Consider the following 18684-nt stretch of genomic DNA (forward strand, 5'->3'; position numbering starts at 1 on the left):
CATTTTCAAACAAACACCTTTATGCTTTCTCCCAGGCTGCCCTTCACACTTTGGAGGAGCTCCCCATAAACATCCGCAAAACTCACTCATTCAAAACATACTTTCTCCAAGAGGTCAACAACAAAAAAATTGACGATAGGTAGGGCTGCTGGTATGCTGAGACCACAGCCTTGCACAGTGACTAATACTGTCTCATTGTTTCCTTGTATCCCCCCACTTGTCTGTCTGTATCCATCTGTTGTCTCATCCTATACTTGGACTATAAGTGCCTTAGGGCAGGGGAAGTCTTTTTGTTATGTATTTGTAAGGCATCTAACACAATGGGGTTCTGGTACACAACCAGGTGCTACAGCAAGGGTAGGCAACCTATGGCACGCGTGGCAAAGGCGGCACGCAAGCTGATTTTCAGTGGCACTCACACTGCCGGGGTCATGGCCACTGGTCCGGGGGGCTCTGCATTTTAATTTAATTTTAAATGAAACTTCTTAAATATTTTAAAACCCTTATTTACTTTACATACAACAATAGTTTAGTTATATATTATAGACTTACAGAAAGAGACCTTCTAAAAACATTAAAATGTATTACTGGCACGCAAAACCTTAAATTAGAGTGAATAAATGAAGACTCGGCACACCACTTCTGAAAGGTTGCTGACCCCTGTGCTACAGTAATACAAATTATAAACAGCACCACAATGTCATCAAGGACTTTTACAGACAACCCATGAGTTGCCTTACCTGCATCTTTATACTGTAGCATCTCCTACAACAGTATATATTTTTAAAATATTAATTTGATGCAATATGAGATTCACCTCAACAAACAATTTGGACTTCTGTCTACACTCTACAGAGTTTAAGTTTTATTTAAATTGAGAATGTAGAGCAATAGGAGAATTATTTAAAAACACAGACATGCATATTCCATGAACTGTCAAACAAAGAACAAAAATGAATTTATTTCCAAACCCTCAAATCTCCCTGAGTAATAACTCTATTTAGAAAGGCTATTTCTAAAGAATTCTACAAAGAAATAAAGCCAAAATTGCATTTTGTCACATTCTAGTTATATTGAATAAAAAAAATCTAAATTTAACAAACAAGATTAAACACAAACTCTGTCTCTAGATCACAGAATTCTAATATAAAATATTAAAAGGACCCAATCTGTTTTATACTGCCAGATTATTTAGTAGCAAGCTTACAAAAAATTGTGCCCCTAAGATTTACTAAAACACAAACATTACGGTTTAAATCATGCAATTTAAAAGCTGAGTCAACTTGAATGTAATAACTTATAAAAGTAAGTTAAAATTAGTTTCAGGTATCAGATGCTGTGAGCCCCCTGCCAATTTTTGTGGTTTTATATCACATTTACCTTTTTTAAAATTGTTTTTCTTTTCCCTGATTGCTGTGTGAAAAACCCACACATGTAGGGAAAAGAGATTTCCTATTAAATGCTGACAAACGCACAAAGAGAACAAATTGGAATTACATTTTTATCCTCTAATCTCTTTCAGTTATAGGTAATTTACTATTGTACATTGATGAGTTAAGACTGCAGGCTATCAATAACCAATTTATTCATTAAACTGTAATTTATTTTAAAAGCTACTTTTGGATAAGCCCTTTTTTCTGAAGCAGGCAAGAAGCCATTCTCCAAGCCAATCAGAATACATAAGGTAACTGATCACATTGAGAAACAATATGTCAATATCCGCCAGAGTGTTTAAGTGTACCATTTTCGAATGGTAAGACAAGACCATGACGAATAATAAATCATAGCATCTGAAGTTCAAGAATGCATTAATATTTGTTTTCAATAAATGCATCAGCATTTCCACAGCAACAGGTCATTTGGACACACTGCTGTAATCACCAGCATGACCTCAAACATACAGATTGAGTAGATGTGCTCTATGCTAGTACATTTTTGGGTTGTCTATACTTTTCAATAAAAGGACTATTTTCAGTATAATTCCACTTAAATAGCACTATCTGTTTCCTTATTTACTATCTCAGTGATTTAATACATTTTTTTCTCAGTTTATAAGTAAAATGATGGTTTTCTTAACTGCCAGCTCTATAGATTCTACCTGAAAGCCAAGATGTGTTCTTACTGTCTCATGCACCATCGTAAGTAACAGATTCTGCAAACCAAATTCTGCCCTCAGTTATGCCTGTGCAATCATCTGATTTGGTCCTGCAATTGGAATTTAGTTACAATTCTCTTAATTACTTGAGTCAAAACAGAACGCAGTTTCATTGTTCAGAAGGATACTGGCTCAGCAAGGTTCCCAGGAGCAAAAAGCAGAAAAACTCATCTTTGAAGTCAGCAGATATGACTAACAACACACAAGGAGAACTATTGAGTAGATTGTGCCACGTTTAATCGCTACTCAGAGTGGAGCCTCATTAATATAATGTTGACATCTCCAATTTTAGACAATGCAGGAGTTTTGACAATATAGGGTTTAAATGAATCCTCACAAATACTTTTTGTATGACTAACCTTCGAGCTGGCAGGTTGACTCCAGCAGCTAGAGTAGATGTGCAAGTAAGAAGGCACAGGACACCTGCAGAATAAGCCTCCTCTATACGTTTCCTTTCATCACTGGTAAGGCCGCTGTGATGGTAGGCAATACCAAATGGAATGGTTCGCTTTAGAACAGGACAGAGACTTCCCTTACCAATATTCTTCAAGTCCTTAATAAGATCTTGTTTCTCGTTTTCCCTGTGATTTCTATATTCCCTTGAGTGGTTGGGGGCAAATAAACAAACAAACATCCTTAACATTTACATTTTAACAATTCAGTAACTACGTTAAAAGAAAAGGATACTTCTAATTTGCTCCTGCCTATTCTCCATTCCTACAGCAAGAATATGATCACCTCAACCTTTGTAGTCCAGAAAACATTTTCTAGTGTTTCTATTATTTTTACCAAAATGAGAATCAACTTTAGTCAGCAGCAAAAACAAAAAATTAACCTATACTCTCAGTCAAGAAAACAGAAAGGATCAAGATTATGGTAAATGTTCTATTTCAAATGCACTGAGATGAGTGACGAGAATGATACAAACTGCCTACAAGTCTAGTAATAGCACAGATTCTTAGCATAGCAAGCAATCACAATGATGGGAATATCAAGTAGTTAGAGATTTCAATTTTCAGTATCTATTTTGTTAGAGTAATCAGATATACAAACTGAAAATGAGTGTAAGTGCCTTGTAACTTCCTAGAAAGATCATTTCTATAGATTTTTTTGAATTATTATTGCATGAATCTGAGCATATTGGTTGAGATGTTGGTTGTTTCATTAATAATGAAATAAAAAGTTAAGATATTCAACTTTAAAATAAAACCCAACTTTTTGTTTGCATCTTACATTCACAGCATATGTAACCAAACACAAAGAGCTGCTTAACAGGCTACTGTTAGGCATGACCAAGAAGAGAACCACTGAGAGCATGAATGGGACACAGTAAGTGCTGTAATTTACACAGAACAGCATGAACAAGATGTGAATTCCATAGATAGTCTCTAAAGGAACTTTGCTATTTTTGCTCCCCAGTGTTTATATTTTTTTAAACTGATTCTTGAAAAATTGTATTTTAGTGCCTGTTTTTGTTTTAAACCAAAAATGGACTCTGACACAGGAGCGTTCCCTTCAAGCTACCCTATAATTCCTTTCGCCCAGGGCAAGTTATTTTGTTTGTTTGTTTTTGGTCAGGCAAGTATATTTTTTCATCATCATTACCACCATCACCATGGGAAAAGGCAGGTGATTAATTTGTGCGCTAAAAGAGATAAACAGTCAAGGCTGATTTGGCATTTCAGCTATACTCTAAAATAGTAATAAGAGAAACATACTTGTTCAGGTACTTGCATATCATTTCAGCTACATTTTCACAGTTCTTTTTAGTGGGACAAAAGACTAGGCAGGAGTAATTTGGAATGACTTCTGTCACCAAGGCAATAAGGTGGTCAGGGTCCATCTTCTGCAAATTACTAGAATACTGAAACAAAAGTGAAAAAAAAAAAAAAGTCACCACACACTCTACTTGTAGTTACTACATGAATTAAACTTAAGGTCCTGACCCTGCAAATCAATTCTGAATCTCCTTTCGCTTTAAAAATGCAGAACATTAAGGGATGCTCAGAATTTGACTGGAGGAAACAGAAAGGTGTGAATGGAATGTTTTGCCTCTTTACTACCATTGGAGCTCATTGGTAACACTGGTGCTACATGTTCGATACTACTGGTAGTCACTCTATCAAAAGGAAAGGAGTACTGGTCTAGAGATCAGAAGGCTTTTTGGGGGTGGGGGCACAGCAAACAGTAGGTATAGATAACAAAGAGTTCTGATTTTTACATTATGGTGAACATTCCCAGCTGTTGAGAAGAGAGGATGCTAGGATACATACCAAGGTGGTTTTCCTGGACCTTGCTCATAGGCTCTACCTTTTTTGTATCAGCTTCTGGCTAGGTGTCTGAAATTTTCAAGCACCTCGCTCCCCCCAGTAAGAAGGGAAAAGAAGTTCTCTCCCTTCTTCTCTCCTGTACAGCTGGGAATAAAATTAAAATCTAAAAAACACCCCTCATGTTAGTATTTGGCCATCTAGAGACCACTTGTCCATTGATATTCTTTCCCTTTATCATACTTTATATTTATGAACCAATGTGTCCTAAGAATACCTTAATTTTTGAATACTGTATACCTAAAGAAATGAAAAGTTTCATCTATATCTATATATATCTATATCTATATATATCTATATATCTGCATTACCTTGAAATTAAGAAGACGTGAAAAAGTAAGGCCATTCTCTGCTTTGTTGTCAACTTCATAGATACTATCTTGTATTTTAACATACTCCTTTAATTCTACCTAGGTTGGTTTAAAAAAAAAAAAAAAAGATATAAAATGTTAGTCAAATTACTGTCTGCATTACTACAACTTTTAAACTATGAGATCTCTTGGAAATACATTTCCAAACTCAAAAAAATAAAGAACCATTCTTATCTCCACATCCAAGAGCTGGCATAAGGCATTTACTTGCCTGTCCCTTATCTCCAAGAATTCATTACCTCAAGAAAATACACACCTCTTCTACCAAGTGGTAAAGTACAGCTTGGCTGATGCTGTGAGCTTCAGGGTAATTTACTTTCAGTTTTGCATGCTATTTCATCTAATGTTAGTTACCTTGAAGGGAATCAGTAAAGCGAAGTATACTGTTGCAATTCAGAAAGATAAGTTAAATATAGTTTGTATTGTGTGCCACTTCCACTGCTGCCATCTATCTTTTAGAAAATAAACGTGATTTGTCCCTGGAAATCTAGGCAATCCAAACAATGAAAGACATACGTTTTTAGTTCTCAAAGCAAAGGAACACTTTTTTAAACATCAAACTGTATACCCTCTTTTCCCCGCCCAGGTAGAGAAAACAAATGAGAAATTTCAGCCCAAAGATTTTTTTTTTTTTTTTAAAGGTAACTGAAGCATCTGATTGAAGGAGCTCAGAATATAAGTGCCTTCTCAATCACAAAAGGGCTGGCCTACTTATAGATTTAGTACCACCTTAACTGAATTGATTTAGAAACCAACACAGTTAAAGCAGTACAACTCCCAAGTGCAGACGTTTATGGAAATAAGCTGAACAGATACAAGCACCTTTATATCAGTATAACTATGTTTGCATTTGGGGGTTATACTGCTTTAACTGTGTTGGTTTCTAAATCACTGTAAGTGGTACAAAAACTATATGTTGAAAGCTTAAAGTATCAAACTAGCAGTGACTTAACTCTAAAAATGTTGAGCAATAGTTCTCCCTAGTCTTGAACACGTACTGGTCTAAAATTATTAGTGTAATACTCCGCTTGCAGGAACTGCTGCAGGTCCCCAACATTGTTTAAAGTTGCACTCATTCCAATGATTTGAGTAGTTTCTATAAAATAGAAAATTAAATGTTGAGTACATTTTCAAGTTTGAAACTAAATATTTATTACAATTAGAAGCCACAAAATGTTAAAAGTGTCACAAGATGTATTTATAGCCTTATATAGCACATATAAAAATAACTGAATTCAGTATCTAGGCAGCTGTTTTATCATGTCATTTAAAAAAAAAAAAAGACCAAGAAAAGGGGGCCAGACTTTTGTACCTATTTCAGTGAAAGTTATCATAGCACAAGCAAAGTTCTAGTTAACAATGAACATATTTTAACACAGTAGTCGCCATACCAGAGCCAACTGTTGTAAACCCAACCTAACTCCGTTAATAAAAGAAGAACAGGAGTACTTGTGGCACCTTAGAGACTAACAAAGATCCGAAGAAGTGGGCTATAGTCCACGAAAGCTTATGCTCTAATAAATTTGTTAGTCTCTAAGGTGCCACAAGTACTCCTGTTCTTTTTGCGGATACAGACTAACACGGCTGCTACTCTGAAATCCGTTAATAAAGAAAACTTAAGGGAACAAGAAGCTTTACTATCTGTGGAGGAATTAAAGCTCTCACAGTGGTCATTGGGTTAGACCAGCGGTTCTCAAACTGTGGGTTGGGACCCAAAATGGGTCATGACCCCATTTTAATGGGGTCACCAGGGCTGGCTTAGACTTGCTAGAGCCTGGGTCCAAAGCCGAAGCCTGAGCCCCACAGCCCAGGGCTGAAGTCGAAGCCTGAAGGCTTCAGCCCTAGGCAGCAGAGCTCAGATTACAGGCCCCCTGCCTGGGGCTGAAGCTCTTGATGGTCATGATATAGAAGGCCTCACTAGATAGCAGCGAAGGTGGTGTCTTCTAAATAACTGGGTCCCAGACAATGCATATTTAGATTTTTTTAATTTTACTCAGAACACCTAAGTAGCCATTAGTGCCACACTTGAAGAGCACATGCTGAGAGTTCTCATCCACCCTACCCACTGACAAGGCAGGTCACTGTATTCTGCATCAGCTGAAGATTGCAGAGGTCCACCAGGGTACAATTGCATTAGGTGACAAAACACATGGTAATACTGTAGCAAGGTCTGTATCCAAAAAAGAAAGTCTCTGGGCTAGTCACAGACAGATAACAGAAATCTCAAAATGCCTTTTTCTGTGTATTCAAAGAAAAAGAAGATCTTACACAACCCATGGCCACAAACCACACAGTGAAAGGGCAGTGCTCCCCACCTCCATTTTTCTAGATCAGTGACCCCCTTCCATTTATATAAAAAGAGTAAAGCATGCAACAATAAGCCCATTGGCTTCAAGACTGAGCTGAATAAGTTTATGGAAGGGTTGGTATGATGAGACTGCCTTCTATGACATGTAGTTGATCTGCAACTGCTACATCTCCAATGGCCAGTGATGGGACACTAGATGGGGAGGGCTCCGAGTTACTACCGAGAATTCTTTCCCAGGCGTCTGGCTGCTGGGTCTTGCCCGCATGCTGAGAGTCTAACTAATTGTAATATTTGGGGTTGGCAAGGACTTTTCCCCCAGATCAGATTGGCAAACACCTTGGAGGTTTTCGCCTTGCTTTGCAGCCTGGGATCTGGGTCACTTACAGGTTTACACTAGTGCAAATGATCGATTCTCTATAACTTGGAAATCTTTAAACCATGATTTGAGGATTTCAGTAACTCAGCCAGGGTTAGGGGTCTATTACATAGTGGGTGGCCTGCAATGCGCAGGAGGTCAGACTAGATGATCATGATGGTACCTTCTGACCTTAAAGACTATGTAATTTATTTGTATGTTTGTTTCAAGAGGCTGACTCTGAAGGGTAACGGTGTGCAAGGAGTGGGGGAAGAGATTTTATTTGGCAGTTTTATTTCAACATAAATCAACACCTTACAAATTCCCCTGACTGCCTTTTGTGAATCTCTTGGGAGTTGTGACCTACCAGTTATGAAACACTGTTCTAGATTAATCCCCTGACACAGCAGCATCCATCCTACCCAGATCAGTTGCAGACGCTTCACTTCCATTTAAGTCAAAACATTTCTCAGGAGCTGAGAAATCACAAACACATCAGAAAACCATCTTAGATGAAAAAGGAATAAAGAATTTAGTGTTGTTCCCACACTGGTGACTATGGGAGTGTTTTCACAGCATGGTCAGCTTGAGTTAGCACACCAGTTAACTGCACTTGAGCAACTACAGTTCAAAACAACACTTGAGTTACAGAATGAGCTGCTAAGTGACTGGATTAGCTGCTGATGAGTTGTTGCAACTCAAGCTGATGCATCCCAATTGAAATACTAGCTCAAACTTCAACAGCACTCAGGCTTCAACCCCGCTCTGCCCTAAGAGTATGTCTTCACTGTAGCTGGGACAGTGCTTCCCAGCACTAATAGACACATGTGCTAGTTCTGCTCCAGCTAGCACGCTAAAAATAGCAGTGTGGCTGCAGCAGCATAGGCAGTGGCTTGTGCAAGCCACCTGAGTTCAAGTCCACCTGACTGCCCGGGTGTGTACTTGGGTGGCTAGCCTGAGCTGCCACCCGTGCCACTGTGGCCACACTACTATATTTAGCATACTAGATCCAGCAGACCTAGGGCATGTGTCTCTACCCATGTTGGGAAGCACATTCCCAGGTACACTATAGACATGCTCTGAAAGGCTAGCTAGCTTAAGCTTATAGTACCACCTAACTCAAGCTACAGATTTGTGTGTGTGGCTGGAAGTCAAGTTAAGGGTAACATTAGTTATAACTCAAGCCAACTGTGCCAGGAAGACGCATCCTATGCAATGGATAATGTTTCACCCCTTAAGGCCTTTATATACACATTTAACAGGAAGGGTCAGAAATCACTCGAGGGAAGAGTTCACACCAAACTGGAATTTCTCAGAGATGAAGGAAGAGGACTACTACATGGCCACCTCATGAACTCCAGCAAAGCACTACAAATGGGTAAAAAATAACCACAGTGATCCATGGTGAAATACACTATTACCCAGTGGAATTTGTGAAATTTTAGAAACCGTGAAACAATAAAAAATAAATTGAAAATTGGATTAATCTCTCTCAAGTTATACAAGTTGTTACTTAACATGATATTTTTAAAGGTAACTAGTCATGATGTAGGAGTTACTTACTGCTGGTGTAGAGAATTTTTGCAAGAATCATTTCCAGTGTAGCTCCACGACTCCCCTCACCAAGCATGTGCAACTGTGGGGAAAAATAAAGATAAGTGAGGCATGTTAAATTAGTTACTGACTTAGCAATATTTCTAAATACAAACCAGCATGCCAATCAAATCCTAAATATTTTTAATATGGTAAACCTTTTGTCAGATTTCTCTCTGATTAAGTTTGGTGTATTTGACTCTAATGCCCCCTCCAATAATGTCATCTCACTATAAAATATATATATTTTTTAAGAAGAATGGTGAAAAAAGTAGATCTAAAACCATACGTATGTGTTTAACAACAAGGTTTGCTTTCCATTAAATTAAACAACAATGGTCACAGGGATGGCACTTCCTGGCAGAAAATACTCAGTGCAGAGATCTTTATTATTACCCAATTAGAATTTATTTTGAATGTCTCTTATCTTGATCAAAGTGGTCTGGGAGAGGTCGAGGGGCCGCTTGGAGAGCCACAAGCAAGTTTCAGGGGGCCCGACAAGCATGACTGGCGTTAGACTCACTAGGGCCCAGGACAAAAAGCCGAAGCCCTGCCATGCGGGACTCTATCCAGGGCCCTTGAGCACCACCACCCAGGGCTGAAGATGAAGTCTGAGCAACTTACCTCCATGATGCCCTCTGAGGCATGGGGCCCCAGGCAATTGCCCTCCTTGCTCCCCACTAACGACGGCCCTGGCTTTTATATGCAGAAAAACAACTGCTGTGGCACAGCTGGGCCATATGTGGGGGGCCTCAGAAAGAAAAAGATTAGGAACCCCTGCTTTAGTAGACAGTGATGGCCTTTTCCTAACAGTTAGTGACAGTACAGCAATCACTGGCAAAGCAGCACTTAATTCTCAATGTTTTCTTCACAGAACATTTTATTAAAGGAACACCTTCAACTTGAGTCATCTTGTTTGTAGTTACACTTAAAAATTAGAAAAAAAAAGCAACAGAGGATCCTGTGGCACCTTTAAGACTAACAGAAGTACTGGGAGTATAAGCTTTCGTGGGTAAGAACCTCACTTCTTCAGATGCAAGAAGTGAGGTTCTTACTCACGAAAGCTTATGCTCCCAATGCTTCTGTTAGTCTTAAAGGTGCCACACAATCCTCTGTTGCTTTTTACAGATTCAGACTAACAGGGCTACCCCTCTGATACTTAAAAATTAGACTATCCTAGCTATATCACTCAGGGTTGTGAAAAAGGTCATGACCTGAGCGCTGTAATTAGGTCATCCTAACCTAATAGACGCAACAGTCGCAGATAGATTGATGGAAGAATAGGTCCGTCAACCTAGCTACCGCCTCTTGGAGAGGTGGATTAACTACATCTACAGAAGAACCCCTTCTGTCGACATAGGAACCTGCAGCACCTTAGCTGCACTGCTGTAGTGTAGCAGACATATCCTCTCAAATCTGAATGGTGCTGTTCCTTTATCATTTTAGATTAGTTCATGCCACAAATGGACTCTCAGAAAATCATGTGATCAAAAACGGTTTAGACTAGACTGAACATGGTTTTGTGTATAATTAAGGGATCAGTAGAACACATTCAATGTAACCAGTTAAAGCTTAATTTAAAGTTTGTTTTACACTAGTTTGGGATGAATGCCCCTTGTATCCTATTCTGCAAATGGCTGCGTTTTAGGTAGTTAACATTGGCCAACTACCTTTAAGACTTCTCAGACAAATGTAGAGCCCACTGCTCTATTAAGATACCAAAAAAAAAAAAAAAAACCACACCCACCCTATCCCAAATGAGCAATAATACTCAAGACAAATCTTGGATACTCTCCAACTTGCTAAGCAATGGCTTTCTAATATAGTATCTGTACAATATGTCCATTTATACAGTATATATACAGATTTAAATGGTGTATTTTTCTTGTAAGAGTTTTGTAAATAAAATAATAACATATGTACTAGTAACCTGTTGCAAGTTTTATAACAAACCTCATCTACTACGACTAGACCCAGGTCACCAATTCTTCCTGTTTCAATCAAGGAGTTCACTAGGCTGTGTCCTTTCTCTATAGTAGCAATATACAGTGATTTCTTCATTCTCCTTTTGATTGGAGGAAATCTTCCTTTACTTCCTGCATATTCTTCAACCAAGAAGCCTAGCTCTATTCCAAAACTTGACAGGGCCCAAACCTACATATAATAAAATACCAAAAACAAATTAGATGAAGAGTAAATTAATTATCACACTTAATGACTCTGATCCTGCAATTAACTACATGCTGATGTATTTTCTGGCCTTAATCCTGAAATTAAGACATTATTTCACGTATACATTATGCAACAATACAGCTGACAAGAAGAATTATTACTTGAACAAATGACTACTGTGAAAAGTGAAATCAAAGCTTATTAACAACAAAAATATTTTAGCATGCAAGTCTTTCAGGTGTTGAGATTTTTCAAACCAGTGAAAAATACTTCATCTGTCCTCCATAAATCACTTTAGTTACACTAGACAGCTATTTTTTTTTTTTTGCAAGATTATTTAAATGTCAACGTGGATTTTAGAGTAGACTTGAATTAGAAGGGACTGAGAGCAAGGCAATAATATTCCAAAAGCTCAGTGCAAATCTAATTTTTCACAACACAATTAACGTGGATATCCTTAACTATAGACAATGTACATTTCATCACAAAGAGTTGTTTGAGAGCCTCTTAATTGAACTAGAAAATAGAAACATACTTTTAATTTCCAGGCTGATATTTATTCAAGATACACAAGAATATATTCACTAGAAATCTCCTATGGATTAACAGAGGACCTAAAATATTTACAGTTAATTTTCCAACACTGGTAAAAAAAATGCATGTATAAAAAGTAATATTCATTTAAGAACAAAAAAACAAAACACTGTTTTCACACCTTTTCTTGGACAATAGCCACATATGGCAGAACCATTAAAACATCTTTGTGCCTGCAGAGTAATTCTTGAAGAATTAAAATTTCAGCTACAAGTGTTTTTCCACCACTGGTTGGCAATGAATATATTAAGTTCTTTCTTTGTTGCAGAGATTCTAACGTTAAGCAAGTGTGCTGCCACTCTGTAAAATTAAAAGAAAAATTATTTTGCCGCCTCTCCTCTCACATGCATGCTGATTCAGGATCAAAATGCAAGTTTTCTGTAAAACTAAAGGGTATGGGTATTGTCTCAGATGGCTTTCACTGATAAAGTACTGAACATTTCTGATGATCCAGCCTTCCAACCCTCCTTCTTGTAAGTGCCCACAGAACAAAATATTTTAATATACTACATACAGATGGCTCCATCCTGCATATAGGTATTAAAGCATCTACAGCAACAACTTGCCATTCAGATTGCCCAGATACTTAAACAGCTTTCAGAAGGGAGAAATTAAAAACAGCTTCACGGATTGACCACCAGATACAGCTGGAGAAAATATTTTCGGTGAATAGTTTTATTTGCCAAAATATACTGTTTTGGTTGACCTGAAACTATTTGAGAATTAGTGTCCAGTTTGCCAAATACAATTTTTTTGGTTCAGTGAAAAGTAATGTTTTGGTGATATCTAAAAGAACCATTTCATTTTGACATTACCAAAAAATTACCAGATTAGGTCATCCCAACAACCTTAATTCCACCCACATATTATCACCTGCACACTATTAAAACCCAACAGGCAACCTTGCACCTGAATTATGTATACAGGAACTTCTCACTTAAAGTCCTCCCGGTTAACTTGTTTCAATGTTAAATTGCTGATCAATTAGGGAACATGCTCGTTTAAAGTTGTGAAATGCTCCCTTCTAACATGGTTTGGCAGCCACCTGTTTTATCCACTGCTTGCAGGAAGAGCAGCCGGTTGCAGCTAGCTGGTGGGTGGTTGGAACCAGGGTGGACCAGCTCCCCATCAACTCCCCACTCCCCTAAATTCCCTGTGCAGCAGCTGTCCCTCCCTGAACTGCCATGTGCTGCTCCTGCCCTCTGTCTTGGAGCTGCTCCCAGAGACTCCTGCTTGCTGTACGGGGGGAAGGGGTAAGAGGAGGGCTAATGTCAGGGTGTCTCCCCCTCCCCTCTGCACCCCGCTTACCCCATCTTCCATAGAGCAGGGGGGACACACAATGGAGGGGGCTTCTAGGCAGTAGCTGCAGTCTCAGCAAGCTGATTTAATTAACAGGGCAGTGTACTTAAGCCTGGGGTCAGCTACTTAAAGGGGAAATACACATTTTTTCTCTCACACACAGAGTGTGTCTCTGTCTGCCCTCCCTCCTTTCTTGCTGCCTTGTAGAGTGTGAGAGTTAACCCTTGAGGGCTCAGTCAATTGCTAGTTCATTTAGCAGTAAGGCATTCCCTGGGAAATATCCCACCCTCTGACTCCTCCACCTCAACCAAGCTTCACAATCATCATCACTGTGTACTAATATTAAATTGTTTGTTTAAAACTTATAGTGTGTGTGTGTGTATTTATATATTATATAGTTTTTTGTCTGGTGAAAAAAATTTCCCTGGAACCTAACCCCCTCATTTACATTAATTCTTATGGGGAAATAGGATTCGCTTAACATCATTTCGCTTTAAGTCGCATTTTTTAGGAACATAACTACAACGTTAAGTGAGGAGTTCCTGTATCTTCAAAAATAGGAGTCATAAAACCAACAGCACAACGTCTCAATGGAAATACTCAATGTGACATTATCTAGACACAAATACAACCCCAAAGTAGTTGGCAAAGCCTATCTCAGCTTTCCAAGAGAAGACATTCTACCATAAACTGAGAAATTAAGAATGTTTCTATCCTTTAGGGGCCACAGAAATTGAGGTGCCTTTGGATAAGAACTTCTTAGCCACTATTCTTTCTGTTGATCCAGTAACTCAATCTTACCATAAAATGTAAACACAGGAACATACAACTTTAAGTAGCTACAACAATGTAACTCCAGCCTATTTACAAAACATAGGCAAATACAATGAAAAAAATAAACTTTCAGAATTTCTTAGCAAAAGTGGTAAATAGCAACCATCTCTTCCCTGCACCCTGCCTCAGCTACAGTTTTAAGACGACCTTATCATGCTTTTAAGTTCTCAAAAGAGAGTTAGGTTACACAAAGAATGCCTAGTGTGGATGGAGGACAGAGTTAGTTTCCATATTTTAATGTTTAAAAAAAAAGTTAAGAGTAACCTTAAGTTTCCTTGCTTTCCACTTTTTGAGCTACAGCATTCGTTGAAAGGTTTTTCCTTAGAATTTATGGGTACTTAATTTTAACTAATTCCACCTCAACAAACTTACTGTCCACAAATACATGATGAAAAGGTTGCATCAATCTGCTGGAAATATTATACTCACTGTAACACAAAAGCAAACAACTGATTTTTTAAACAAAAATTTAATGGATATTACCATAAAGTTTTTCAATCCCTCGGAACTGTACTAAGAGATCTTTAACTTTACTGGGTAACCCATAAAAAGGGCCAATATCAACAGAAGAAGTTTCAATGGTTTTCTTGGCAACACAAATTTCTTCAGACAGAACAGCTTCTTTGAGCTGTTTAGTTCTAGAAACCTGTGGATTCTGAGCCTTGGCATTTCCAGTCATAGTATTTTTGAGGTGATCTTTGAGACTCTTTCTTTTACTCAAGTTGGACGAGGTGCTTAGGGACAATTCATTATTTATTTTGGTGTGCTCTGCATTATGGTGACAAGACGACTGATTCAACATTTTATCAAGGCAAGAATTCATGTCATTAGCACTCTCTTTTGTACCTGATGATTTTCTAGAATCAACTGAGGTCTTATTCATTTCCTCAAAACATAGAAGCTGTGAAGATGGCAAGTCATCTAAAAAACAGTCTCCAGGTTCTAGAGTCCTGTTCTCTTGTTCACTTGTGATCCTCAAATGATTCTCTTCTTCAGTTCTGAAACCAGTAATGTTTCCTGCACCAGAAAAAATTAGTTCCTTGCTTTTGGCATTTTGTAATTGAAGATACCCAAATGCAGGCTCTACAGTAGCTTTGTCTTCCATGTTTTTAGTACATGAAGTCAAGTCAATAGATTGAATACATTCCTGCTCCATATTATCAACTTGAGCTAACAAAGAATCGTTTCCAGAAAAGCTGTCATAGTCACCAAACAGGTCTTCTTCGCTGTCATTATTATACTGGAAAAAAAAAAAAAGTATATTTATGAATATTCAACAGCAAATGGGAGGCTGACTCACATGCTGACAGGTTTATATCTGAAACATCTGACTCAAAACCAAAATTAAGCCAGATTTCAATTTCATGAGTAATTTAAGTGTGCATTTCATTCTATTTGTGAAAGATAATGGGTGGGATTTTCAAAAGCACTAAAGTGACTTGTGGTCCTAAATCACTGAGACTTGGTCTACACTCAGATTTCATATTGGTACAACTATTTCAGTGCTAGTTATACTGGTACAACACAGCGTCGACAAGCTGCATAAAGATGCCTTATATTGGCATACCTTATTCCCCCTCCCCCTTCCCATTCAGAAATAAACTATACTGATATCAGCCACCTGTTCACCAGTGCAACTGTTCATACTCAAGGGGTGCTTTATCTATACTAATATAGTTGAAGTGGGCCAACTCTTGTGTTTAGATAAGCCCTCCGTCACATTTGGTGGCATTTTTTCCAAAAGAACTTAAAATGAAAAGATCTTTAAGTGCTTTACAAAGACAGATGCTTTACAGATAGATGCAATGAGGTACGGAGTGAAGGGTAAGTAACAAAGCTGGGAGGGGAAGTGAGTAAGGGTCAGACCAGGGTGAAGCATAAACCTGCATACCCTGGCAAAGAGTCTAGATTAGCACATACAAAAATGCATGTTACCTCAATTAAATTAGCCAATTAACTTGAATTAACACAGGATCACTAATGCTTTCTACCAGGGAGTTGTCATATGTTTGGGGACAGGGGTAAGTGCATATAAACCTGGACTACAAAGGTAAGGGGTTTGGAAAAGTGCTGCACCATAATAAGGCTCAAATTAAATGTATGCCCCTAAATAAAAAACAAAATGAAACAGTAAGAGTACCAAAAAAATGCCACCATAGCTAAACAACAGAGTGGAAGAAGTGGTTAGAGGCAAAAGGCATCCTTTAAAAACTGGAAGTCAAAAGCTCTGGTAAGTCAAATATAAAAGTATAATAAGGCAGACCAAGAAAGAATTTGAAGAACAAGTAGCTAAAGATATAAACTTACAGCAATTTTTTTTTTCAGTACATCAGAAGCAGGAAGCCTGCCAAACAGTCAGTGGGTCCACTGGATGAACAAGGTGCTAAAGGAGCAGTCAAGGAAGATAAGGCATTGTCTCCACATTGTGGAGAAGCTACATGAATTCTTTGCATGAGTTTTCACTGCAGAGGATGTGAGGGAGATTTCCACACCTGAGCCATTTTCTTTAGATCGGTCACCTAAAAATCTGTCCCAGATTGAGATGTCAATACAAGAGGTTTTGGAACAAATTGATAAATTAAGTCACCAGGACTAGATGGTATTCACCCAAAAGTTCTGAAGGAATGCAAACATGAAATTGCCAATCTACTAACCATGGCATGTAAATCAGCCTCTGTACCAGATGACTGGATGGTAGCTAATGTAGTGCCAATTTTTAAAAAGACTGCAGAAGCAATCCTAGCAATTACAGGCCAGTAAGTCTCACTTCAGTATCAGGAAAACTGGTTGAAACCAGAGTAAAGAACAGAATTATCAGACATGGAGATAAACACATTATGTTGGGGAAGAGTCAACACAGCTTTTGTAAAGGGAAATCATGCCTCACCAATCTATTAGAATTCTTTGAGGGTGTCAAACAAACATGTGGACAAGGGTGATCCAGAGGATATGGTGTACTTTGACTTTCAGAAAGTCTTTGACAAAGTCCCTCACCAAAGGCTCTTAAGCAAAGTAAGCAGACATGGGATAAGAGGGACAGTCCTCTCGTGGAGTGGTTAAAAGACATTAAACAAAGGGTAGGAATAAATGGTCAGCTTTCACAATGGATAAAGGTAAATAGTGGGGTCCCCCAATAATCTGTACTGGGAACAAGGCTGTTCAACATATTCATAAATGATCTGGATAAGGGGATGAACAAGAAGGTAGCAAAATTTGAAGATGATACAAAATTAATCAAGATAGTTAAGTCCAAAGCTGACTGCAAAGAGTCTACAAAGAGATCTCACTAAATTGGGTGACTAGATGACAAAATGGCAGATGAAATTTAATGCTGACAGGTGGAAAGTAACATGCATTGAAAAAAAAATCACATGTACAAAATGATGGGTCTAAATTAGTTGTTACCACTTAAAAAGGGGATATCGACCTTATTGTGGACAGTTCTCTGAAAACAAATGAGATAGATAATAAAACAACAAATACCATAATAACCAGTATATAAATCTATGATATGCCCACAACTTGAATTCTGTTTGCCGTTCTGGTAGCCCCATCTCAAAAAAGATGTATTAGAATTTGAAAAGGAGCAGAGACGGGCAACTAAAACAATTAATCATATGGAACAGCTTCCGTAGGAGGAGAAATTAAAAAGGCTGGGACTTGTCAGCTTAGAAAATAAGCAGTTAAGAGGGGACATGACAGAGGTCTATAAAATCATTAATAGTGTGAAGGAAACGAATAGTGAAGTGTTATTAATCCCTCCACTTAACACAAGAACCAGGATCACCCAATGAAATTAATAATGATTTAAAACAAACATAAGAAAGTACTTCTTCACACAACGCACAATCAACCTGTGGAACTTGTTGCCAGGGGTTGTTGTGAAGGCCAGAAATATCACGGAGGATAGCTCTATTACTGGCTATTAGCCAAGGTGGTCAGGGACACAACCCGATGCACTGGTCTGGGTGTCCTTAAACCTCTGACTGTCGAAGGATGGGACTAGATGAGAAGAGACCTTTTGAGAGTTGCCCTGTTCATTCCCTTTGAAATATCTAGCGTTGGCCACGGGCAGGACGCTGAGCTAGAGGAACCATTGCTCTGACCCCCCGCAGCTGCCCCACACTGTGGCCTGGGACCCAGCTCCCCACAACGCTGCGTGGCGGGAACGACTGGCTTGAGAAAGCAGCAGGGCCCCTCCCCTGAGCAGGGCCGCCCGGTTTACCCGTCCCCAACCGCTTAACCTCATTCGCTCCCATTAGGGGGAGATGGGGAGTGAACCCAGGCGTCCTGCTTGCTCCCCGCGTACCTCGGGGCTGGAGGGGGCGGGCTGCGGCTCCTCCCCGGCCCCAGAGCTCGGTCTCTTCCGGGCGGGAGGGGAGCAGGCGCTGCGGGACTGGGCTCGGTCCCGGCTCCTCTTGCGGGCAGAGGCGGACCGGCTCCTCCTGCGCACCGCGGGACCGCCCCCCTCCATCCTCGGGCCCCGGGCCGGTTAGGTCCGGGCGGGGGCCGCCAGGCCTCTGGAGCAGGGAAATGCCTCCAGCGGCGCGAGGAGCAACGGCGACGCCATCGCTAGACGGGTTGGGGAGGCGGGGGGGGCTCCCCTCTGCCCCCCGCGAGCGGGGCATCCTATCGGAAACAGCCTCCCGCTTCCCAACCGTCAGCCAACAGGACGC

At 39.3% G+C, this 18684-nt stretch overlaps 1 protein-coding gene across 4 annotated transcripts in view; it reads right to left on the reverse strand.

Annotated features, from left to right (window-relative positions):
* HELQ (helicase, POLQ like) overlaps positions 1 to 18676 on the reverse strand; it is a 32201-nt gene extending 13525 nt beyond the window's left edge. Inside the window, exons 1-10 of one of the 4 annotated variants that reach the window (XM_054029054.1) lie at positions 18318 to 18383; positions 16316 to 16535; positions 14855 to 15248; positions 11997 to 12175; positions 11063 to 11263; positions 9080 to 9152; positions 5852 to 5949; positions 4794 to 4892; positions 3874 to 4019; positions 2515 to 2754 (exon numbers count right to left, since the gene is read on the reverse strand). In XM_054029054.1, the coding sequence (XP_053885029.1) occupies positions 2515 to 2754; positions 3874 to 4019; positions 4794 to 4892; positions 5852 to 5949; positions 9080 to 9152; positions 11063 to 11263; positions 11997 to 12175; positions 14855 to 15164 (1346 nt within the window). In that variant the 5' untranslated portion in view covers positions 15165 to 15248; positions 16316 to 16535; positions 18318 to 18383. Of the gene's footprint in view, positions 1 to 2514; positions 2755 to 3873; positions 4020 to 4793; positions 4893 to 5851; positions 5950 to 9079; positions 9153 to 11062; positions 11264 to 11996; positions 12176 to 14491; positions 15249 to 16315; positions 16536 to 18317 lie in introns of all 4 variants that reach the window. The other 3 variants (XM_054029052.1, XM_054029051.1, XM_054029053.1) reach the window with 3 other exon arrangements.
* Between the last annotated feature and the right edge of the window lie 8 nt (positions 18677 to 18684).

This window comes from Malaclemys terrapin, chromosome 5, assembly GCF_027887155.1.
Source record: "Malaclemys terrapin pileata isolate rMalTer1 chromosome 5, rMalTer1.hap1, whole genome shotgun sequence".
Lineage (NCBI taxonomy): Eukaryota > Metazoa > Chordata > Testudines > Emydidae > Malaclemys > Malaclemys terrapin.